The following is a 26,478-nucleotide window of genomic DNA, read 5'->3' as shown; positions in this document are numbered from 1 at the left end:
CCTATGTTTTCCTCTAAGAGTTTTATAGTGTCTGCCCTTACATTTAGGTCTTTAATCCATTTTGAGTTTATTTTTGTGTATGGTGTTAGGGAGTGTTCTAATTTCATTCTTTTACGTGTAGCTGTCCAGTTTTCCCAGCGCCACTTATTGAAGAGGCAGTCAGTCTTTCCTCCATTGTATACTCTTGCCTCCTTTATCAAAGATAAGGTGGCCATATGTGCGTGGGTTTAGTGCTGTTTGTTTTAACTCCTATGGTGTCTGAGGTTTTAAGATGAAGACCTTAGGTGAATAAGGTGCTAAGTGTGCTTGAAGTATTTTCTATATTTACAGAGTATCATGGTTTATAAATAGGTTATACCTTAATAAATAATTAATAAAACCATAATTTGAAGATTAGTTCTCTTTTCCCATAAACAATGTGTTAAATTGGTTGAGTGACGGACTTGTTGAATGAAGGAGATAGCAGCACACTAAAGCTAGAGAACACTGATTTAATGAATTTAAACCAGGCTAGGAATCAGAGCACCTGGTTTATAGTCCCAGCTCTACCATCCTAGGATCTTGAATAGGTCATGTTACTCCTCTGAGATTATCTTTTTAGATAAAATGGGGATAATATGTGTTCTATCTGCTTCATAGGATGAAGTGACATAACACTGTTGACTGCTGAAGTTGTGTCCTTCCATGTGTGTGTTAATGTGTAATACACTTCTCAAGAATATGTATATTACTGTTTACATCATGACATATTTTCATGAAGGAAAAATAAAAAATTCAACTTTATACTAGTGTAAATTACTAAATACTCAAGTTCGAGTCTCCCTTTCCAGATCCAGATCCAGATCCAGATCCAGGAGTTCAGTATATCTTGAGAGTGCTTTTAAATCTTTAGAGGAAACTCTCATCAATTTGCTCTTCTTTTGTGAGGAGAGCAGACTGGTTCCACCTCTGTATAAATCATATAATGTGTTGCCTTTGTGTCTGGCTTCTTTCACTTAGCATAATGTTTTCAAGGTTCACCCATGTGGTAGCATGTATCAGTACTTCATTTCTTTGTACTGTTGAATAATATTCCATTGTATAGATATACACATACAACGTTTTGTTTATCCATTCCTCCGCTGATGGACATTTGGATTGCTTCTACTTTTTGGCTGTTATGAGTATTGCTGCTGTGAACATTCATGTACAAGTTTTTGTGTGAACATGTTTTCAATTCTCTTGGGTATATACCTAGAAGTGCTGAGTCATGGTAACTGTGTTTAACTTTTTGAGGCGCTTCCACACTGTTTTCCACAGCGGCTGCACCATTTAACATTCCTACCAGCAAAGTATGAGGGCACCAGTTTCTCTACATCCTCAACAACACTTGTTGTTTTCTGTTTACTTATTTATTTTATTATTTTTGTAATAGCCATCCTAGTAGGTATGAAGTGGTATTTCATTGTGGTTTTGAGTTGCATTTCCTTAATGACTGGTGACATTGAGCATCTTTTCATGTACTTGTTGGCCATTTGTATATCTTCTTTGGAGACTTGTCTATTCAAATCCTTTGCCCATGTTAAAATTGGTTTATTTTTCTTTTCATTGTTGAGTTGTAGGAGTTCTTTATATATTCTGGAGACTAGACCTTTATTAGATATATATTTGTAAATATTTTCTCCCATTGTGTGGGCTGTCTTTTCACTTTCTTGATGTTGTCCTTGGAAGCACAGGAGTAAAACTTTTGAGGAAGTCTAATTTATTTTCTCCTTGGTTACTTGTGCTTTAGGTGTCATATCTAAGAAACCCTTGCCCAGTCCAAGGTCGTGAATATTTATACCAAGTTTTCTTCTAAGAGTTTTATAGTTTTGGTTTCTATATTAGGATTTGATGCATTTTGAGTTAATTTTTGTGTATGGTGTGAGATAGGGGTCCAGTCCATTCTTTTGCATGTGGATATCCTGATATTATTCTTGGGGCAGTTATTCTATCACTAAACATACAGGAATCACATATTTAAAAAATTCTAAGATACTACCAGAAATGTGTTATAAGAGAAATGGCTATTTAGTTTTGCACGCCATTAACTTCTGTTCAGCTTTTCTCTCTGTTAATAATACCAAAATATTAAAAAATCTAGGTTTTTATTTGACATAAATCATCAGCTAAAGGCAAGTCATGTTTCTATTTTGTATTCTCATGAAAAGGAAAGAATGACATGTTACTGATACATAATAAAGTATATTGACTGGTCCTGAGAGAGTCAGGCCCACACTCTTCCACTGGCCTGTCATTGTTGAACTCCAAATACAAATATTATGCTATGTTTGTCCGTAACTAGAATTGATAACCTTTTGAAACCCTATATCTTTTTATTTGGTATTAAATGTTTCTATGTTATTTTGATATTTGCTTAATCTGTTCATGTAGACTGTATTAAAATATACTGAATTCTGAAGCAGTATATTTTTAAGAGAAAGTATACTTTTGACAACACCATGAAACCTACTTACTATAGATATATTAAGATGTATACATATAAAATAGATAACGTAGTGTAGATATAAAACCAGATTCCACTTCAATGTAGCAGAATGAATTTACTAGCTAATACACCTGTCATTTATATAATTTACAAATGTAATATGTAAAACTTAATCTAATTTTTCTGTCAGAATGATAGCTGACATTTATATGTATTTTCATATTTAATCCTAACAACAGTCCTCTGAGTTCATTACTATTTTTCAAATGAGATGACAGAGGTTTAGAGAAATTAAGTAATTTTGCTCAAGTTCTCAGTTTAGAGGAAGCAGAGCTGGGATTAGAACTCAGGTCCATCAGAATTCAAAGCCCATTGCTCCCCAGTTGAGGTCCTCGTGACTTTTGTTTGTGTAACTGCTAGAGCATTTATTGCTCACAGTCTATGTTGAACTGTCAATAGTTGGGTATGGGTTTTTCTTTTGCCACAGATTCCTATTTGTTTTTTTTTATTAGGTAAAATTAAATAAGTGTTGGCCCAAATAAAGGTGTTTTCTATTTCTTTGTTTAAAGTTTTAGGCATTTATTTGTTTTACTTTTAATGGATGACCTTGGGAGTCTTAGATATCTTTGTGTTCTTTGTACCTTGTACTTGGTAAGGTGGCCGTAGCATTTATTGAATTAAATCATAATAGGATTCTTTACATTTAAATAAATCAGTATTCATTCGGTAGAAAAGTTTCAAAAGTAAAACAGCTTTTTATTTCTTTTTTAAAAGGAAATAACAAAAACAACCCACAACCAATGCTTCTCCATCTTTCGAAGTGCTAATGCCTATTCTGTTAGCACAAATGGGAAACAATTGACTATTGGGAAATGCCATTGGATCTAGAAAGCCTGATGAGGGCTACAAGCTGCAGTCAGTAAAATCTGAATTGTGTGTGTGTGTGTGATTTTAACTTTGCGTGACTGACTAAATAAAATGCAAATATGAAAGAATCATGTCAACTTACTGGTAATAATGGAGAAAAAACATGGAATTGAGAGCCTGGGTTTGGGTTTGGGCTTTGTCTCTAATTAGCAAGTAACAGCCTAATTGTATGTCTGTGATCCTGGAGGAGAATGGATCAGGAGGTTCTTAACCAATTGTTGGGAAGTTTTGTTTTTGATGATTTCTGAGGAGAAGGTCTATAGCTTTCATCAGATTCTCATGACAACAAAAAGATTAAGAATCACTCAACTAGATGATTTATGAGTTCTGATTGAGGTTTCACATTCTCTGATGCTTTATTATAATCCTGGTTAGATCAGTTTACATAATATCCAAGGTTAAGTATGTACATTTGTTGTGTTTACACTCAAGATTGTTTTTGAAAACTCAGAATGACTTTAGCAGCTTTAAACTATTTTGGTTGTCCTGTAGACTCCTTAACATGTCTAAAAACACAATAACCATCTTTCACTTTAAACGTATTTCTTCTTTTAAATTTGTACTTTTTCCATCTATTGCTTTGGTAAAAACCTGTGCGTCAACCCTGATTTCCTTTCTCTCATGACTTACATTCAGTCACCAAGGCCTGGTCACATTACTTTATGAATAATACCATAAAGTTAGTATTTACCAAGAGCAATTACTGTACTAAGTGATTTACATTTTCTCATTTAATCCTTGCAAAACACTATGAAGTAGGGAAGATTTTACATATGGAGAAACTGAGGCTTAGATAAGTTAATTTGCCAAAGGTCATATTGCCAGTGAGTAGTTTTTCTGACCCTAAGCTGGTTGTAACCCACTCTGTCAAACTGTCTTTCCTCAGTAGTTTTAGAATCCATTTACCTTTTCTGTCTCAACAATCTTGTCTCAGGCTATAATGATCTTTCATCAAGGCTGTTATGAGAGTTTCCTACTAGTCTCTTTGTTTCTGTTTCCTCCTATCTTCTGTACTCACTCACCAAAGAAAATTCTCTTAAAGCAGTTTTTACTGTGGTACCTCCATGTTTAAAATTTTTTAATGGCTCTCTGTGTTACAGAGAGTAAGGTATAAATTCTTGAAGTCGTAAAGGAAGGTCTTCCCTAATCTATCCCTACCTAGTTGCAAGCCTGTCTCATCCTCTATGGTAGTCTCCCCTTATCCACCATTTGCTTTCTGTGGTTTCAGTTACTTGCGGTCAACTGCAGTGGGAAAATACCTGCAATAAGATATTTTGAGAGAGAGAGAGATCACATTCACATAACTTTTATTTTATAATTGTCTATTTTATTATTAGTTATTGTTGTTCATCTCTTACAGTGCCTAATTTATATATTAGTCTTTATCATAGGTAGGTATGTCCAGGAAAAAACAGTGTGTATATATATATATAGGTTTTGGTACTATCTACAGTTTCAGGCATCCATCTGGCGTCTTGGAACGTATCCCTGAGGATAAGGGGGGACTATTGTATTATTTTCTGTCATCCTATATTTTATACTCACTTGTAGGAAACTGCGTATGTTGTCCATTCAGGTGTTCATGCTCTCTCGGTGCTCATCCAGGTGATCATGCTTTTCCCTCCTTTCTTTACCTGCTACTACTCATCCTTTAAGACTTGGCACAGGGTGTCTTCAAAAGGACTTTCCTGACAGCTGGTTTAAAGGACTTTTATCTGCTCTGCTTACTTTCTGCATATGTTACTAAATACATTAGTGCTTATTCTTGACTGTCTTTTTAAAATAGATTGTGGACTCTTTAAGGATAGGAGCCACATCCAGGTTTTCAGCATGGTTCCTAGAATATTAGTTACTTAATTCTGGGAAAAAAACCCATTTTCAATATTGTAAATCTCATTGGCCTCCAATGAGAATTTTATAATACTGTTTAAAAATTTTCATATTAATAATACAGAGAAGCACTTTATAATTACTTTTACTTTTTAAAGAATTTTTTGGAAAGTGATTTCCTGATAGGGTTTCTTATAGGGTAATATTACTTAAAAGAATAGGTCTGGGCTTCCCTGGTGGCGCAGTGGTTGAGAGTCCGCCTGCGGATGCAGGGGACACGGGTTCGTGCCCCGGTCTGGGAAGATCCCACATGCCGCGGAGCGGCTAGGCCCGTGAGCCATGGCCGCTGAGCCTGCGCGTCCGGAGCCTGTGCTCCGCAAAGGGAGAGGCCACAACAGTGAGAGTCCCGCGTACCACCAAAAAAAAAAAGAATAGGTCTCAGTCCAGAGACTGTATCAAAGGGAAGAAGACGAATGAATCAGATGTAGATATAGAGTGAGTTAACAGTGTTTCTGGGTATCTAATTTGGTTCATGATCCTCTTGGCAGCGCTGACACACAACCTCAGTTTTTTTAGAACACATATGAATGAAGAATGACCTAGAGGTTAGGTAGGAATGGCTAGGTCTGCTTCTCTCTGGACTCAGACTCCTGGGAGCTGACCCAGAACTATATACCCTTAGGGAATCTGAGGTCATTGCCATTTACCATTGATCTCCATCACTCTGATTTCCTTAGAGTGTTACCTTTGTTAGAGACTATCTGGACTATACAAAAAAAATTTGGAATAAACGAGCATTTTTCAAGGTTTTGGCATATTAATTTCCTTTTGCTGCTAGGCAACACAGGAATTTTTTTAAGTTGTTATTCTTTTTTGAAAAATAAATAAATTTATTTATTGGCTGCATTTGGTTTTCGTTGCTGTGGGGGTTTTCTCTAGTTTCAAGCGGGGGCTGCTCTTCGTTGCAGTGCGCGGGCTTCTCATTGCAGCGGCTTCTCTTGTTGAGAAGCATGGGCTCTAGCCATGCGGGCTTCAGTAGTTGTGGCTCGTGGACTCTAGGGCACAGGCTCAGTAGTTGTGGCGCATGGGCTTAGTTGCTCTGCGGCATGTGGGATCTTCCCGGACCAGGGCTCGAACCCCTGTCCCCTGAATTGGCAGGTGGATTCTTAACCACTGTGCCACCAGGGAAGTCCCAACAACACAGTAATTTAGCTGATTGTTTTGTAATTAAATTACAAAAACATTTTCCTATGAGCAAAAGTTTTTCTTTAAAATAGTATTTGTAAGTAAAAAAAACTTTAGAAGAGTAATACAGGGCCTTCCCTGGTGGCACAGTGGTTAAGAATCCACCTGTCACAGGAGCAAAGACACAGACGTAGAGAACGGACTTGAGGACATGGGGGGGCTGGGAGCTGGGACGAAGTGAGAAAGTAACATTGACATATATACACTACCAAATGTAAAATGGATGGCTAGTGGGAAGCAGCCACATAGCACAGGGAGATCAGCTTGGTGCTTTGTGACCACCTAGAGGGGTGGGATAGGGAGGGTGGGAGGGAGGCTCAAGAGGGAGGGGATATGGGGATATATGTATACTTATAGCTGATTCACTTTGTTGTACAGCAGAAACTAACACAACATTGTAAATCAATTATACTCCAATAAAGATTTTTTTAAAAAAGAAAGCTTAAAAAAAAAGAATCTGCCTGCCAATGCAGGGGACACAGGTTCCATCCCTGGTCCGGGAAGATCCCACATGCTGAGCCTGTGCTCTAGAGCCTGCATGCTGCAACTACTGAAGCCCACGGCCTAGAGCCCGTGCTCCGCAACAAGAGAAGCCACTGCAATGAGAAGCCCGCGCACCGCAGCAAAGAGTAGTCCCCGCTCGCCACAACTAGAGAAAGCCCGCACGCGACAATGAAGACCCAGTGCAGACAAAAATAAATAAGTATATGTAAATAAGCCTTTTGTATTCTTCTTGAGTGTGTCTGGAGTCTGTTAATTTCTTTATCCTTCACCAAATGATGTGCCTACATCTTTTATCATGAGGAAAGTAGTTTCTGGCCTTTAAGCATGTCAATATCAAGTTTCTTTCATTTGCTCTTTTATTTCTTCAACTGATATTTATTGGCGCAGCATTCTAGGTGCCAGGGATGCAGCAATGAACAAAACAGGCAAGATTCTTTGCTCCAGTGGAGTTTATATTCTAGTGGGGTAGATGGCCAAAAAGCAAATTAGTAAAAACTATATAGAATGTCCTTAAGGAATAGTAACTACTACAGAGAAAACTAAAGTAGAAAAAGGAAAAGTCAAGTGCAGTGGGGGCTCCAGTTTTAGGTAGGGTGGTCGAGTAGAGCCTCACTGATAAAGTGGTATTTGAGTAAAGACCGAAAGGAAGCAAGCCTGGTGGCTACTGGGAAGCCGCTTTCCAGGCAGAGGGAACAGCAAAGCCGCAGGCAGAGTGTGCCAGCATGTTTAAGGAACAGTGGGAAGACCGGTGTGGCTGGAGCAGGGGAGGTGTTGGGAAAGATTCTGGCTTTTTTTTCTGAATGATATGAAATGTCACGGGAGGGTTTTGGGGACAGGTGCTGGGATTTCCCATTCCACTTGGGTAGAGACCATGGTGTTTGAATTAAAAGCGTCTTTCAGGATATTCGGTGTTAGCTTGAGGTCATTGTAACTAAGATCATGTGCATTGTTATCCCCAGCTCCAGAGGAACTCTGATTTAGTTCATAGGAATTAGGCCTTATGACGGAAGTAGCATTGGCCTGAAGATTTTAATGCCTATGTTCCTACCTCCCAGGCTTAGTTATTAGCCGAGTTAATAGTTATTAAGTTGTTTGTTATTAAAGTCACTATTAGCTGAGTGACCTTAGGTAAATGACTTTGCTTATCTTTTTTGAACCTTAGTGACCTCATATTTCAATGAAAGATAGTTGTCAAGTAAGGTATTTTTCAGTTGTAGATTTACATGATTTTAATAGTGATACCAAACTAACTAAAATGAAGGGATAGCCATTTTAACACTGGGTTATCAGTCAGAAAACAAAAAATATATTCCTCTGTTGGATCGTAAACTCCTTGAAGGCATGAATGAACTATGTCTTATTCGTTTTTGTATCCCCTGAAGTATCTAGAAAGTGCTTTTATTTATTCAAAAATTACTTGAGGGCTTCCCTGGTGGCGTAGTGGTTGAAAGTCCACCTGCCGATGCAGGGAACACGGGTTCGTGCCCCGGTCTGGGAGGATCCCACATGCCACAGAGTGGTTGGGCCTGTGAGCCATGGCCGCTGAGCCTGTGTGTCCGGAGCCTGTGCTCTGCCACGGGAGAGGCCACAACGGCGAGAGGCCCGCGTACCGGGAAAAAAAAAAAATTACTTGAGTATCAATCGTGATAAATGCAAAGGATGTAAAGATTAGCAAGACAGATATAGTTGCTGCCTTTGTAAAACATTTTAAGCAAGCAATTACAATATAGCACAGTGTAATATATATGAAAATATTAGAACCACAAGGGTACACAAGAGAGATACTTAGCAAGGATTTGAAAAGTCAGAGAAAACGTACTCTTCTCCTTTTTTAAAATTGTGGTAAAATATACATAACATAAAATTTACCATCTTAACCATTTTTAAGTGTACAGTTCAGTGTCGTTAAGTATATTGATGTTGCGCAGCCATTACCACTATCCATTTCCAGAGCTTCTTTATCCCAAATGGAAACTCTACCCATTAAACAATAACTTTCTATTCCTCCCTTCCCCCAGCCCCTGGTAACCACTATTCTACTTGTTCTCTCCATGAATTTGACTACTATAGGTACCTAATATAAGTGGAATCATATAATAGTCATCCTTTTGTGTCTGCCTTATTTTACTTAGAATAATGTTTTCAAGGTTCATCCATGTCATACTAGTATATATCAGAATTTCATTCTTTTTTAAGGCTGAATAATACTCCATTGCATATATACATCACATTTTATCCCTTCATCTTACTCTTGCCTTTATATTTAGATAACTATATAGTTTCTCCCTTCAGTCTCATTATCCTCCTGAAAAAAAAAATCCTCACTTCTTTTAATCACTTTTTTTTTTTTTTTTTTTTTTTTTTGTGGTACGCGGGCTTCTCACTGCTGTGGCCTCTCCCGTTGCGGAGCACAGGCTCCGGACGCGCAGGCCATGGCTCACGGGCCTAGCCGCCCCGCGGCATGTGGGATCTTCCCGGACTGGGGCACGAACCCGCGTCCCCTGCATCAGCAGGCGGGCTCTCAACCACTGCGCCACCAGGGAAGCCCAAAAATCCTCACTTCTTTTGGTGGATTATCTAAAGTTATGGTTTCTACAGAATGGCCATCATCAAAAAATCTACAAACAATAAATGCTGGAGAGGGTGTAGAGAAAAGGGAACCCTCTTGTACTGTTGGTGGGAATGTAAATTGGTACAGCCACTATGGAGAACAGTATGGAGATTCCTTAAAAAACTAAAAATAGAACTATCATATGACCCAGCAATCCCACTCTGGGCATATACCCTGAGAAAACCATAATTCAGAAAGAGTCATGTACCTACACTTTCTTTCTAAGGGTCAGAGCAAAGAGCCAGAGGTACTTACTATTCCTCCTGGTATTTGTCCCCAAGTGGCTTGCATATTCCCAGAGATTTCTGGAAAACACTGTAATTTTAGAATATGTTTTTTTTTAATATTAGAAATATACTCTTTTTTTTAAAATTAAAAAAAAAAGAGTCATGTACTACAATGTTCATTGCAGCTCTATTTACAATAGCCAGGACATGGAAGCAACCTAAGTGTCCATCGACAGATGAATGGATAAAGAAGATGTGGCACATATATACAATGGACTATTACTCAGCCATAAAAAGAAATGAAACTGAGTTATTTGTAATGAGGTGGATAGACCTGGAGTCTGTCATACAGAGTGAAGTAAGTCAGAAGGAGAAAAACAAATACCGTATGCTAACACATATATATGGAATCTAAGAAAAAAAAATGTCATGAAGAGATTAGTGGTAGGACAGGAATAAAACACAGACCTACTAGAGCTACTAAACGTAAAATAGATAGCTAGTGGGAAGCAGCTGCATAGCACAGGGAGATCAGCTCGGTGCTTTGTGACTACCTAGAGGGGTGGGATAGGGAGGATGGGAGGGAGACGCAATAGAGAGGAGATATGGGGTATGTGTATATGTATAGCTGATTCACTTTGTTATAAAGCAGAAACTAACACACCATTGTAAATCAATTATACTCCGATAAAGATGTTAAAAAAAAAAAGTTATGGTTTCTAGACTCCTCATCATTCTAGTCATTGGATACACTCGGTTTGGTTAATGTCTTGCTTAAATTGTAGTGCTCAGAATGAAACAGTATTCTGTGGTTAACTATAAGGAATGTGGTGGCTCAATTATTTCCATAATCTGGATACCACACTTTTATCAAAATATGTTAATCTTTTTAGAAACCACATTACATTTTTGGCTCATAAGAAATTAAAAAAAAATAATGCTACCAAGTTAAGTTGCCCTCACAATATAATTATGTAATTCTTTAAAAATTTATTGTAAAATATTTAAGAAATAGAAAGAGATAAACATTACCCAATTTACAAAGTAGAACATAACTGATACAGCTGAGAGTTCCTGTGGTACCTCTCTCCAATCTCATTACTCTCCCTGTCTCTGGAAGTAACCACTCTTTTATATTTTGTGATTGTGCATTTCTTTATACTTTTGTTACCTGTGTGTTTCTGAGCAGTTTATATGATGTATATTTTTCAATTTTATGTAAATAGTTTTACACAAAATATATTCTTTAATATGCTTTTTTCCTCAAACATGACATTCATCTATGTTCATACGTGTAGTTCTAGTCCATTTTCACTGCTGTAGTTTCCATCCTATGAATTTATTATTAATTACTTCATCTGTTCTCTGATTCATGGCCGTTTATTTCCACCTTTTTTTTTCTTTGTAATTATTTTTCAAGCTTCAGTGTGGGCACCTTACTTTGCTTTTAAATTTCATCTTGTTGGGGCTTCCCTGGTGGCGCAATGGTTGAGAATCTGCCTGCTAATGCAGGGGACACGGGTTTGAGCCCTGGTCTGGGAAGATCCCACATGCCGCGGAGCAGCTAGGCGCGTGAGCCACAACTACTGAGCCTGCGCGTCTGGAGCCTGTGCTCCGCAAAAAGAGAGACCGCGATAGTGAGAGGCCTTCGCACCGCTATGGAGAGTGGCCCCTTCTTGCCACAACTAGCCCTCGCACAGAAACGAAGACCCAACACAGCCGTAAATAAATTTAAATTTCACCTTGTTGGTTTTGGTCCATCTTTCTACCTTGACATATTTTTGAACTCTGATTCAGTCATACTAGCTGTGAATTTGGTAAGGACCCATGGTTTATTAGTGAATCTTAGATCCAATTTGGCAAGTTACTTCTGAACTCTGAAATAAGATTTTTCTGGGACTGAAGAAATAAACACATTTTAACATATGAGGTTACTAGCCTGAATTATCTTTGATTATAAACCCTTTCTTATATTGTTTGGTTTGAAAGAGCACAGTTAATTTTGTCTCTGACACATGTTAACACTATTCTGTTTTTCTCTCAAGCTGTAGTCTGAATTTGACCTTTTTTTTCCTCTCTTTCCTCCCCCCTCCTTTCTTTTTTGCCATTTTTAGAAGTTTTGTTTTGTTTTGCTTTGGGTTTTTTTTTTTTCTCTCCATCCTTTGGTGGGCTTCAGCCTTTTGATCATTTTTGTAAGTAGTCCTTTGGAATGCTACTTTTAAAACTTCATCATATATTCCTATAATCTCCCTGCTGTTCATGACTGTGTCTTTAATACTTTCCTCATGTTTTCTAAAAATTTCTGATTGTGTAGAGAAAATTTCACTGCCATATCCCCAGGGCCTAGAAGAGAATCTGGCACTTGATATATATATGTGAAATGTAATGAATGAACTTCACTTTCTAGAATTGCCTTATCCTTACAAGTTCTATATGCTTGTAGAATCCTTGACCATGCAATCATGCCTTACTTTTGTTTAAGTGTTTAAAAAATTTGTTTATTATAAGCTTACATATTTGACTATGACCTACCTCTTTTCTCAGTATAAAAACTTTGTGGGGAATTCCCTGGCAGTCCAGTGGTTAGGACTCCTCAGTTTTACTGCAAGGGGCCGAGGTTCCATCCCTGGTTGGGGAACTAGGATCCCACAAGCTGCCCGCATGGTACGGCCAAAAAAAAAAACCCCCCAAAAAACCCTACCAACTTTGTGAAATTATTATTTTCTGCCAAGTTTCCTGATACATTCATGTCACCAATAAATTATTCTTTATTGCTTAGAATTAAGTACACAATAATAGGACACATCCTTTTTGAGAGAGAAAAATGTCATCAAGCAGAGTGAATAATTTTATTGAATGCTTTTAGCAAATAGTGGGTTATTTGAAATAGTCCATCATTACTGAATCTTGTTTCTGAGCCAAACAGTGTGAGAAAGCATTTTATCTTCTGGTAGACTGTAGTATATTTTTCACATTTAACAATAGTGGGAGACAACCACAGCCTATTTTCCAGTCGTCACAATGTCTGCTAATGCAACCCATGATCCAAAGTTAATTTCTATTCATACTTATACTCTAATCAGATGTTAATTATTATACCGTAGTTTTCTGGTTAAAGTGAGATTTACCAGTGTAATAAATCTTAGGGAATTTCTTGAGTTTAAAATTAGTAAGTATTGTTAGATTGAATTGGCTCTAAGATAATAAAATAAAAACAAGAGTGTAAGAAAAGTTCCATAGGCTTAGCTAAACCCCCTGGGTAGCTAGAAATTTTCAGGTTTTATTTGTATTTACCTTGAGATTTTTGATGCTGTTAAATAGTTCTCCTTTTCTGTTACATTTTCAGACTAAACTGTTACTTTGTTTTTGGTTTTCCAAAAGAGTTTATATGAATACAGCACTTTATATAAATAACAGTATTAAAGCTTTTGATCTCTACTTGTAAAGAAAGAGAATGGTCATTATATTGGTGTGATTTATCTGAAGGTCACTTATCTAACAGTTTCAACTAGTTACAATGTAATGGGAACCTCAAAGTAGGCTTACATTTGAAGGGCTAAAATAGATTTCACAAAATCCACGTGGTTAAATTATTCCAGTGAATAATGTGAAGCATTAGTCTTACTCTTTCTTTGCACTTCTTTTATTTTAGACACAATTTTAACACACTTAGCAATTTGTCTTCCTGGTCAATGGTAGATTAACAACAGCAGATTAGAAAAGGAGGTGTTGGAAGCTACTCATTGGCAGACCATCTTGACATCAGCAAGAAATATAAGCTAATTCTGCAAATGAACAAACAGGAAAACTATTAAAGGCAGATACACACACACACACACACACACACACACACACACACACACACACACACACACAAAACCCCCGCAGTACTCAGGTATCCATGTGGCAGAGCTCACCATCCTTAGAGACTTTAAAATAGCCCTTGAGGACATTAGCGCTGCATAGTAATTGAGGTTCATAATGATGACTGTCAATAAAGGTTTAATATGTTCTATAGGTTTTTAAAATGAATCAAGGAAGCACATTATCAATTTAATAAAGGTTTACATTTCAGAATGGCTAAACTAACACATTTTGACAAGTAAAGAGAGTAAAACTCAGTTCTGTGGGAAATGCATGTTTTGGTCTCACATCTTCCTCAGTGATGCCTAGTTATCATGGGGATAGTGCGTTCTTCTGGGAGGGCCCAGGCGGCATACGTTCAGAGTATGTCTAGACATCGTCTAAGTACAAGCTTGAATTCTATAGAGAAGTAGAGAGCATACAGTATTTTGGTCTTCTTAGAAGGAGATGAGTAAGAGTTTGTTTATTTAAAAATATCTTTGAATGAGTTGATTCAATGGTGTTAGTCACCATGGAAATGACTTCAGTTAAAAATCAAGTTGTTGAAAACAGCATGTTCATGCTGAGTGACATTCCTGATTCACTCAGTATGGCAAGTATTCTTTAATAGTCCACATAAGGAGTAGTTTAAGGTCCAAATAATTTTGGGAGGATGAAGGGAGAACCACAAAGAAGCTCTTTTGTGTATTTTAAACTACCATTTATATATTTTACATAGATGGTTATCCTGTTTTTCTAGAAGTGCTGATTAGCATACTTAAATTGAGTTACAGTGGGAAGACACTTCCCTGTGTTTTGAGGAGATTGATTTTATTGGGAAACAAACTATTTTCTAGCTAATTTTCTGAGACTTCAATACTTGAACATTTGTTTCTTTCTGTCTGAAGGAATGTTACTGGATTCTGTTTTCTGGTTAGAGAAGTAAAATGGCCTTTTATCCTTTTTTCCCCCCTTATTCTTCTAATCCAAATGGTAACTGACTTTATACTACAGCCTTTTAAAAAATAACCCAATTGCATCACTCTTCTAATGTCCCTTTTATCTTCTTCCTTACCTTCCTTCCTATCTGTAAAATCTTAGCATTGCATGGAACCTTAGAGGTCACTTAATGCAAGGACCCACCTAATGGAAGAACCCTTTCTCTGGCATCCATGACAGATGGTCATTCAGCTTCTGACTGAATATTTCCAGTGATAATAAGCTCACCATTCCCAAGCAGATCATTAAATTATTAGATATCTTGAATTATTAGGAATTTCTTCCTTTTATTTTGAAATGAAAACTGTGTCTTTGTAATTTCCACTGACTAATCTGAGTTTTGCTCTTAGGAATCACATAGAATGTGGCAGCTCTTGAAATTTGTGAGGGCAACAATCACTTCCCTGTACTCCGTTCTCTTTTTCTAGGTTAAGCATCCCAATACCTTTCAATTATTTACCTTATGACATGGTTTCAAATTCCATCATTATGTTATATCTCTTCTTTGGACAGATTCTGGTTTCTTTAAAACAGGGGTCCCCAAACTGCCAGGCTGTGGACCGATTGCAGTCCCTGTCCTGTTAGGAACCAGGCTGCACAGCAGCAGGTGAGTGGCGGGCAAGAGAGGGAAGCTTCATCTGCCGCCCCCCAATCGCTCCCCATCACTCGTATTACCTCCTGAACCATATCCTCCCGCCCCCCGCCACCCCATCCCCGCCCTGTCTGTGGAAAAATTGTCTTCCATGAAACCGGCCCCTGGTGCCAAAAAGATTGGGGACCACTGCTTTAAAATAAACTGCCCAGAGCTGAATGTAAGATTTAAGATGTAATATAACTAATGAGAACTGAGCGATTGTTACTTTCCATGATCTTCTGGATGGAGAGTGTAGCCCAGGAGGTCAGGGACTATGTTTGTCTTTCTCACTGTTGTAGCCCTACTGCTTACCATATTGCCTAGAACACTGTAACATTCTCAGAAAATACATGTTGAAGAGTCAAATGAGTGCTTTGGTCACTGTAAGTCTAGAAATGCAGCTAAAGATTGTTAGCTGTTTTACAATTTTATCTCTGTTGGAGTGTGTTCACTCAAGACCTTAACATTCTTTTCTTATGAACTGTTGTCAAATTGAATAACATCCATCCTGTATACGTATAATTGATATGGTTAAACCTAAGTTATTCTTTTTCCTTATATTTATCCATTTACTGAACAAATATTTATTGAATATCTACAGTGTTCTGTGCTGGGTACTAGGTTCTGTGCTAGGTAGCAGCACAAGTTCAGTTCTAAGTACGAGGTATACCATGGAAGGGAAAACAGTCCTTCTGTCATGGATATTGCAGTGCGGTTGGAGGTGGTGGATTGGGGAAGACAGACACTGACAGGTAAACAACAAGTATGTTCATATACATTGAGAGAAGTACTGTGAAGGAAATAAATAGGTACTGGGTAGAGAACTGGGGAAGGAACTTATGGGGAGACTTATGTAGATATTAGGGCAGTCAAGGAAGGTTGTTTTGAGGAGGAATTATTCAAGCTGAATCTTGAGGTATAAGAAGAAACCAGCCTTATTGCAGGGGGTGGGGGTGTATTCCAGTCCAAAGAAATGGCATGCACAAATGACTTAAGCCAGGAGAGCACTTGGCTAGTATGACTAGGATAGAGGCTAGGAGGAAAGTGGAACAAGGTGAGCGTGTTGAGAGCATACAAGAAGTGAAAGAGGCTTGCACAAACATGGTAGTGGTATAGAAGGTGAAAAGTAGACTGATTCTAATTCTATTTTGGAAGTTATAGGATTAACAAATGGATTTGATTGAGAAGCGAAATGGAGAAGGCTGAGCCAAGGATGACAGGTTTCTGGTTAGAGCTACTAGATGGTATGATTAAGCCAGTTACTGGGATAGGAAAAAGAGAATCAAGAGTTTAATTTTGGACATGTATTGAGATGCCTGTGAGATATCCGTCTCTCTTCCCTTCTCTTTTCTACTTTGGTTCTATTGCTAGACCTCTTTTACTAAGCCATTTATCAGAGTGGGTCAAGGAAATATGTTATAAAAATACCTTCGGGCTCAGACATGAAATTGACTGTGTTATTGAGAAACATGCTAATGAGAATAAGCTAGAGAAACTAAGGGCAACAGTAGCTCTTAAACCTTGGTTGCAAGGCTTTTCAAGTTTCTCTGCCCAGTATTGGTTTCAGCTTCCCTAGGGATTCCCATTGTGAATTTATTCACTGATAACCTGAATTTACCCAGTCATTTGTTGAGTTTCTCTCTGCTTCTAATCTGTCCTGCCTTCACTTTGTTTACCCACTTCCCTGTTTAAAAGCCTTCAGTGGTTCTCCACTGCCTTCAGGATAAAGTCTGAACTATTTAGCATGATATTCAAGTCCTTTCATAATCTGTTTTCTTTGCCTGTCTTTCCCTGTCTCCCCATTCCATCTTCACATACACTCCATGGGAAGAGAAATATGTACATGAATTGGGGACTTGAAATTGGTGGGAATAGAGTTGGTCTTGGCCACATTGAAAGCCTGTCCATAAATTCTTAACAGATAGGAGTTTCCTCTCCCCCTCTCCCTCCTTTTTGAAGTGTAGTTAATTTACAATATTGTGTTAGTTTCAGGTGTACAGCAAAGTGATTCAGTTATATATATATATTTTTTCTTCAGCTTATTTTCCATTATAGATTATTAAAAGATATTGAATATAGTTCCCTGTGTTATACAGTAAATCCTTCTTGCTTATCTATTTTTTTGTATAGTAGTTTGTATCTGTTAATCCAGTACTCCTAATTTATCCCTCCCTCACTCCCCTTTTCCCCCTTTGGTAACCATAAGTTTGTTTTCTTTGTCCGTGGGTCTGTTTCTGTTTTGTATATAGGCTTATTTGTATTATTTTTTAGATTCCACATATAAGTGATATAATATTTGTCTTTCTCTGTCTGACTTACTTCCCTTAGTATGATATTCTCTAGGGCTATCCATGTTGCTGCAATATTTCATTCTTTTAATGGCTGAGTAATAGTCCATTGTATATTTATACCACATCTTCTTAAACCAGTCGTCTGTTGTTGGGCACTTGTGTTGTTTCCATGTCTTGGCTATTGTAAATAGTGCTGCTATGAACATTAGGGTACATGTATCTTTTCAAATTAGAGTTTTTGTCTTTTCTGCGTAGATGCCCAGGAGTGGAATTGCTGGATCATATGGTAGCTCTATTTTTAGTTTTTTAAGGAACATCTGTACTGTTTTCCATAGTGGCTGCACCAATTTACATTCCCACCAACAGTTAGGAGGGTTCCAGATAGGGTTTTCTTTAGCAGAGAACAGTGGGGTAGAAATACCAAGATTTGGAAAGACAGACACTATACTGGGAATTTACAATAGAATCACCAGCTTGTAGTATATTAATAGTTTCATTAAAACATGGGCTTACTTCTATGATCTGAGGCAAAATTTTTAACCTCCCAGAACGTGTTTATTGATATTTATCTGGGAAATGAAAACACCTGCCTTATAGAATGGTTCTAAGATAACATGGTAAAGTGTGTAGAATAATGTATGGTGTTTAGTAGGTACTCAATAAAAGTAGCTACTATTATTATTATTTCAGTTAGAATTAATTTTAAATGGCAACTAATCTAACCTTATTTCCTTCTACTTCCCTTTTGTAGCCCTATATCACCCAGTCTGGACTACTTGCTAATTCTTGAATAGCTACAGTATTGTACTAATGCCAGTTCAGTCCCTTATCTGGAATTTCATTTGTCCTTTGCACTTTAGGTTGTTTTGTATTGACATCTTATACTCATCCTTCAAAGCATAACTTAAAAAGTGCCCTTTCCACATGGCCTTTTGTGATCACTCTAGTTGAAAGTACTTACTTTGTACTTCTCTAGTGCTTAATTGGTTCTACTCATGAGGCCTTGTCTGATTAAGCACCAGGTACTGGCTTGTGTTTCAGTAATTTGTATATATGTCTTATCTCCTTAAGAATTGTATATTATCCTTTTTAGGTCCCTCTCAAATAGCTGAGCCAAAACCTTATACATGATTAGTACCCAGCAAACACTGATAGATGTTCAGTGAGCTAATTTGAGGAGTATTACCAATAATTAAATTATTAAATTTTATCCCTAAATGGTGATTGTAAGGGAAATTTTCTTAGTGGTGCCAAACTGTAGTGGTTTTTTTTGTTTGTTTGTTTTTTTGTTTTGTTTTTTTTTTACCAAGTTTTCCACTTAAACATTAGTGGAGCACTGACCATACTAATGTTAGAAAGAGATACAAAAAAGTTGAAAGATATCATCTGGCCCTTGCAATCTGCTAGGTATCAGGTTTTTAAAGCTCTGATTTGCCTGAAGTCAACAGATGTACACTGTTAAAACAAGTGTATCTTTGATACCAGATGGGGTATAATTCCTAGGGTTTGGAGGATTAGGATTGAGATGGAATGGGAACTCATCACTTTGTCTTCATGGCTGTGCTGAATTTTTTTTTTAAATCAGAAGACCTCTTTCTGACATTAAGTAAATAGATACCTCCTTTTGGATGTTGGATCCAGAATGAAAAATAGTATCATTTACAAAGGAAGGGCCTGTTTGTAGAGCATTTATCCTGTCTTTGCTGCTTGACTTTTTTGTGCCTTTTTTTCTGGTTACCCATCCTATCTTTTGTAAGGTGGAGGACTTGGCTGCATGTGTAACAGATTTGTCAGGATGAGTTTATTTGAGCTTTTAGTAAATGGCCCATAGGATTTTTTTCTTTTTGCTATTTATTTTTTGTTTATTTCTGATCAGTCTCAGAGTTAACTGGAGATACTTGCCTGATTTATCGTTTTATTTTTTATATCCCCCATCCACCCCACCTCCTTTTGCTCTTGTGGCTCTTACTAAATGCATTGCTACCCATGTGTGCATTGCTACCCATGTGTGCATTGCTACCCATGTGTGCATGGCTGGAGAGGACATACGTGAAAACTGCCCTTAATAATTCATTTTTATCTGTTTTTCCTTGCATAGACTGAATTGTAGCATCTCTGCTGAATCTGCATTGTCTCATTTCCTGGTTGTTTTCTTGCATTTATGATATACCTGAGGTTGGTTTCTATATGATCTAAGAGAATTCGTTTGCCCTTCTGCTTGTTCCTTATATTGTTTTCTCATCTCTTTTTCACTTGTATTCAGCTTGTTTTTTACATATGTCCAGGTATGTGGCAAAACGTATTGGTTTTGCACTGATAGATGTTATTCTTTAATTCTTAATTCATATGACTGGATCATTCCTTCCTAAATGTGGCAAAGAGAACAAATCAATAGAGATACACAGAAACTGACTCTAGGCAAGTGTCACGGCTGCATAGACAACTTGAAATTGCCACAGATCTGTGGTTAAAAATTTCAATTAACTTTTGATTAAGCACCAGACGAGTTCTAAAAAAAATGTTAATCGTCAGCTTCCACATTTAATAATATGTTGCATTCTTTGCTTCATTCATTTTTTAAAAATTTATTTTATTTATTGTTATTAAAAAAAATTTGGGGCTGTGTTGGGTCTTTGTTGCTGTGCGCGGGCTTTCTCTAGTTGTGGTGAGCGGGGGCTACTCTTTGTTGCAGTGCGTGGGCTTCTCACTGCAGTGGCTTCTCTTGTTGCAGAGCATGGGATCTAGGTGCACGGGCCTCAGTAGCTGTGGCACGCAGGCTCAGTAGTTGTGGTTCTTGGGCTCTAGAGCGCAGGCTCAGTAGTTGTGGCCCGTGGGCTTAGTTGCTCCGCAGCACGTGGGATCTTCCCAGACCAGGGCTCATACCCGTGTCCCCTAAATTGGCAGGCGGATTCTTAACCACTGAGCCACCAGGGAAGCCCATGCTTCATTCATTAATTCAGCAAGCATTTGTTGAGCATTTAGTGTGTCAAGTATTTCTCACTGTTCATATTCCACTTTCTGAAAGTAGCTTTTTGCCATCTATGTTTCTCAGGCATTTTGAGTATGTTTCCAAAGAAATAATGGTTTTCTCTGCCTTGCTACTCAAAGTGTGGTCAGTGGGCCGGCAGCAGTGGCAACATCTGGGAGCTTGTTAGAAATGCAGAGTCTCAGGCCCCATTCCGGACCTGCTGAATAAGAATCTATATTTTAACAAGATTACTGGGTGATTCAATGCACATTAAAATTTAACAAGCATTCATATAGCATACAGATTGTTACCATCTGTGTGTGTGTGTTTTTTTAAACAACTGAGTACTCATTCAGCTACTTTCTTAGAGATGACACCCTTTCATGTGAGAGCAATTATAGGAATATCCTTAGAAGATCTTTTTTCTTTTTTTAATGATAAGAAAATATTGAAAACACAAGAAAAATACTCTTTATTTACTGAAAGTTACAAGTATAAGATTGTTAGAAGTGAGGTTTGAGTGATTTTCATATCTGCTAAAATGTTCCCAAATGATTTGTAATTTTTTTATGGATCTTTATGAGACCTTGTTGTAAAGTCTGTTGTACAGGAAAATTTTAATATAGAAGTGGTTTCTGTGTCTTTTCAGTAAGGTGAATGATAAAAGTCATCCGAAATCCATGGAAAATAGTGCTCAGTTCTCAGCCTGTCTTCTGTTTATTTTTGCAAAGGAAGTATGAAGTAAATTGGTGCTCTCAAATCAAATCATTACTCTTTTAGAATAGCTGGTGGTTTGAAATCCAAGTTTTCTTTCTGGGTCAAGTTTGATTACTTAGAGATTAAAGAAAAATAATTTTGGAAAAATCAATTGCCTACTCCTAATATAAGGAGGAATTGAAAACAAGCTTATTTCTTTTAAGTACTAGTGTACCTCACTCAAGGGTAGCAAATTCAGAATGTGTATTGGTTGGTAAATGTTTAAGTGATGTTATAAAGACTGAATTGTATATTTTATTAGCACAGAATAATTTTGATGACTTAATAGATGAGACTAGAAAATATGCTTTTGTAAATATTTTTATTGCTTAAAATATTTTTAATGCTCAAAATAAAATAATTTAAGTAGATCAGCAGTAAGAGCTCACATAAAGGCTTTTCCTTTTATTAATATACCTTTATTTATTTCAATACCACTTATAGTGGTTTGTCACCTACTAGCAGTGTGACCTTGGGCCAATTACTTTCTGAGTTTCAGTTTCCTCAACTATGAGGTTAAGCAATTCCTCTTTCCCTTTCAGGGTTGTTGAAAGCCTTAATTTAAATAATGTAGATAATATCCCTTACCGGGGGCCTGACACAGAAATAGCTCTCAGTACCATTAGCTTCCTTCCGTTGTTTTCACTGTTTTGTTCCATTTACACACAATTATTTAGATTTCACTCATATTGTAAATAAGAGTTCTCTTAAATTTTCTTTCATTATACTGGTTAAAGTTGAATCAAGAATATAAACTCCATGATGACATAGACCTTATTTGTTTTGTTTTGTTTACTGTTGTATCCCAGGCACCTAGCATAGGACCTATGCATTTGAAGTAAATTTACTCGAATAATTTAGAGAACACCTTTGCAGTTTTTATTTGTCAGGTATATTCAATTGAAATTAATTTATTCAACAGACTTTTATTAATACGTATAATGTGCCAGGGACCATTCTGTCCTCATGGAACTTAAATTTTAGCTGGGGGAATGGAAGACAATAAACCAGTAAACAAATAAGTTAACATATTCGTAAATAATAATAAGTACAGTAGGTGCTCTGAGGCCATGTGGAGGAGTAAGGGCCATTATTTTAGATAGGGTGTGTATGGGAGGGCTTTCTAAAGAGGTGACGTCTGAGCAGAGGCAGTAATGAGGAGAGGACCGTCTTTCAAATATCTAGGAGAAGAACATCATAGGCAGAGAGAACAGCAAGTGTAAAGGGCCTGAGGAGAGAATGAGCTAAATATGGTTCATTAATTCGGATTGTTAACATCCAAATGAAATTACTTCATCTAAATAGTATGGAACAGAAGCAGAGACAATGTAAATGCTGTTTTTTGAGTGGAGTACTTTTAGGTATAGCAGTGAATCAAAGTGTAAGGCCATCAGTAGTCAAATTGCTCAAAAGTTCCCTTGTGTGTTGGTTATCCTTTAGTAAACTAGGTGTGACATTGCTCTTTGGCATTATTATGTGGCTTAACTAATAATACTGGGATTTTTGAGATCAGGAGGCTAGAAACCAACAGGTTTGAAATATGTGAGGTCTACAGCCTGCCTTTTCCTCTCTTATACTTGAATCAACATTTGCTTTCTAAATTTTTCTTCTCTATTTTGTTTCTTTTTCTCTATTATTTCTCTAGTTTCCTCTGTTGTAATAGTTCACTGCTACTCTTAAAAATGATGAGTATTCAAAATCATATTTGTCAGAAGGAAGAAAGGTCTTAAAGAACTTAAAGTCGTATTCTTCTGCAAGAGGCTGTAATTTACTGTTGTAACACGAAAACCTAAGGAATTCTTTTGTGATTATTTTAACTGTATACTTGTCATTGCTGTTGTCAAGTCTGATAACAAATGAACAGAATTCTACATTTCTCTTCTTAATATGAAGTCTATGCATTCTGAGAAATATAAAGAAAAAGAATAATAAAGAGTTGGGGAACCTTTTAATCCCATTATCTCTTGGGGTGTAGAGAATTTTGCATATAATTCCTGCAAATCCAGCACCTGAAGACTGATACCCTCAAAGGACAGTGTATAAATAACATCTTTTTTTTTTAGGAAGGATAAAAATGTATTTGCTATGTCCAGTTCTGAGCTTTGAATTTAAAATATGATACATTTCACTAAGGTGGCTTCAGAGGGTACTATTTTAAGCTAATTTCTCTAAGTCATTAACTTTAGCAAGTCAAGGCATTAATAATTTATCCAGGATGTATAGGTAAGATATTTTTGTGCTTTAATGGAAAGTCTTATGTTTAATGGACTGGAGTACTGTCTGTTAGTGATTAAATACCTAAAAATATTAATTCTGGCACACTTGACCCAAGTGAGGGTTTTGCCTTCAGTAATGTGTTTTGCTTCTAAGAGCTCCCCTTTTCCATCTTCTTTTTAATAGCAACGTCATGACAACAGAGAAGAGTTTAGTGGCTGAGGCTGAAAGTCCACAGCAGCAACAACAGAAGGAAGAGGGTGAGGGAGCCACAAACTCGGGTCAACAGGAAACTCAGCTGGAAGAGGCTTCTCAACCAGCAGCCGAGGGAGATAATCAGTGTGAGCAGAAGCTGAAAACATCTAATGGAGACACTCCAACACATGAAGATTTGACCAAGAACAAGGAGCGGACATCAGAAAACAGGGGCCTGTCACGGCTGTTCTCCTCATTTCTCAAAAGGCCTAAGTCTCAGGTCTCTGAGGAGGAAGACAAAGAAGTAGAGTCAGTGAAAGAGAAAGGTGAAGGTCATAAAGAGATAGAATTTGGAGCCAGTCTTGACGAAGAGATCATTTTAAAGGCCCCGATTGCAGCTCCTGAGCCTGAGCTGAAAACTGACCCATCCTTGGATCTTCATTCATTAAGCAGTGCAGAAACACAGGTAAGGGTGTGCGAATGTGTGGGAGGTGAAGGGAGGTTATACACTTTACTTTTCATTTAAGAACATTTGGTTTTATTTCTTACTAACTAGTTGTTAGTAATAAGTAACATGATGCTTCGGAGTTTCTGCTCTAAAGAAATTCATGTAGTCAATGGTAACTTGATTTTTAGAAAGATACTTATACTGCATAAATCCAAGAAAAGAAAATGAAAGAAAAGAAATGTATCAAACGAGTTTACATTTTGCTATTATAATGCAAAAAGTCCAGGATTTTTAATGAGGTGGGGGGGAGAAAGTGGTTTAGAGTTTTAGTTTGGTGGAATTATTAGAAATGGGGTAATTTATCAGCAAACATGGTCCTTTTATGGAAGTCTTTATAAAAGTCATGAGATAGATTCAGACCACCCAGAGGTGTGTGATAAGTTTGAACCATGTCTGCCTTATCTTTGGCATTTTCTCCAACTAGGTCATATTCCCACAGAGTGTAGGATATAGATGAGGAAAGTTAGCTCTTTATATCACCTTTGTAATATATAGTAGTTGGGTGGAGCCTTAATTGTGTCACAGTGTAAACTAAATGTGAGTTGTGAATTTGGTCATCTGTCCAAAAATCATGAGAAAATATTAGTACTGTAACTCAAACTATTTTCTAGGAATCCCATTTATTTTCAGGCCTACTGAACTACAAATTAAGAGTTATTTTCAAAGTCTTTTTTTTTTTTAAGCATGTGGGCATTATCTGCATTGTAAAAAATGTAAGTCCTATATGTTTCTATTATAGGTCTCAGGTTTGGGCTATACAGTTTCATTATACTTAAAAAATATGTATTTCTAGAATGATTACTTATACATCAAAAGTGCTAAGAGTAAAGTTTAGGATAAAGTTGTTATTGTGTACTTGCTGTAGTGAAACAAGGTTGAAAACAAAATTTTATTTATAGTATAATAGTTAAGAATGTAGGCTATGGAATCAGACTAGAGGGTTCAGGTGTAGAGAAGTGACACTTTTGCTTTATCAGTTTTCTCCTCTGTACAATGAGGATAATAATGTTCACCTTATTTGGCCATTATGAGGATTAAAAGAGATAAACGTGTAAAGCTCTTAAGACATTGCCTGACATATTATAAGCACTCAATAAGTGTTAGTTATTATTACTTAGTTAATAAACATGAACAGTAAAGGCAGAGAAGCTACATATCTTAATGTCATTAATTTAATTTAATTTTAGGAGTACCAAAAGAGTTCAATTACATTATCTTTCAGAAAGCCTGGTACTTTCAAGAGGTTCTTAATTGCTTTTTTTCTCCTTTGCTTTATGTATGGAAAAAAATCCATATCTTGTTTTAATTAGCATTTGAATCAGGGCTAGTCTGTTTTGTCTAAAGATCATAGCATTTGTACTGAAGTTGAAACAGATGACAAAGTTAATTTTAGATTTAACTACAATCTCATTAATTGATTTCATAGTAGAATTTCATTTGAGTGGTCCTTTTCTATACCGGATTTTTTAAAAGTGAGTTTGCATTGTAGGACTACACCAACCTTCATCTAGGGTACCTTGGATTTTTTTGGAAGCCATGTGTCATTTTTTAATACTTATTTATTTACTCAACAAATTTACTGAAAACCTGCTGTGTGTGCCAGGCCCTAAGCTGGACATACATTGGTAAATAAAAACTATAATATGGCAAAGAGGTTTAAGATCATGAATTCTGGAGTCAAAGTGATATGTGACTTACTGACTGTATGATCCTAAGCAAATTAACTTCTCTGGCCTCAGTTTCTTATTTGTCAAGGGGGGATAATAATAGTACCCTCCCCATAGGGTTAAATGAGTTCATGTAAGTAATGCTTTTAGAACAATAAATGACCCACTGTAATTTCTATAGAAATGTTTATTATTCTCATTATTATTATTAAATATTATTATTATTGAACAAACATGATCCCTACTCTTGATAACTTTATAGTCTAATGGAAGAGACAAAAAAGTAGTAAATACAAATTAATTATTTATTGTAATAAAAGTTATGAAGGCAATAAACTGGGTACTAACATGAAGAATACTAGCAGAGTGGGGGTAGGCCAGATAGGATAGCCAGTGAAGGCCTTAATGAAGAGGTAACATTTAAGAGGGTCATGAAGGAGGGGAAGGAGACTTGTAGACCACCTCCAATATCTAATGCAGGAGGAGCAGGAGCCAAATAATTAAATCCTTTTTCCTAAATGTCAACTATGTATTTTTTTTTTTTTTTTTTTTTTGCGGTACGCGGGCTTCTCACTGTTGTGGCCTCTCCCGT

General features: G+C 36.9%; 1 protein-coding gene across 25 annotated transcripts in view; it reads left to right on the top strand.

The window, feature by feature from the left end:
- The window catches only part of EPB41 (erythrocyte membrane protein band 4.1), a 206,431-nt gene that overhangs the window by 57,655 nt on the left and 122,298 nt on the right, over positions 1-26,478 (top strand). For 24 of the 25 annotated variants that reach the window (XM_055083286.1, XM_055083300.1, XM_055083292.1 and 21 more), the window contains one exon: positions 23,703-24,177. In XM_055083286.1, coding sequence (XP_054939261.1) covers positions 23,710-24,177 — 468 coding nt within the window. In that variant the 5' untranslated portion in view covers positions 23,703-23,709. Of the gene's footprint in view, positions 1-23,702; positions 24,178-26,478 lie in introns of those variants that run through there. The other variant, XM_055083316.1, reaches the window with a different exon arrangement.

Source organism: Physeter macrocephalus, chromosome 3, assembly GCF_002837175.3.
Source record: "Physeter macrocephalus isolate SW-GA chromosome 3, ASM283717v5, whole genome shotgun sequence".
Lineage (NCBI taxonomy): Eukaryota > Metazoa > Chordata > Mammalia > Artiodactyla > Physeteridae > Physeter > Physeter macrocephalus.
This window is presented reverse-complemented; position numbering and strand designations above follow the sequence as displayed.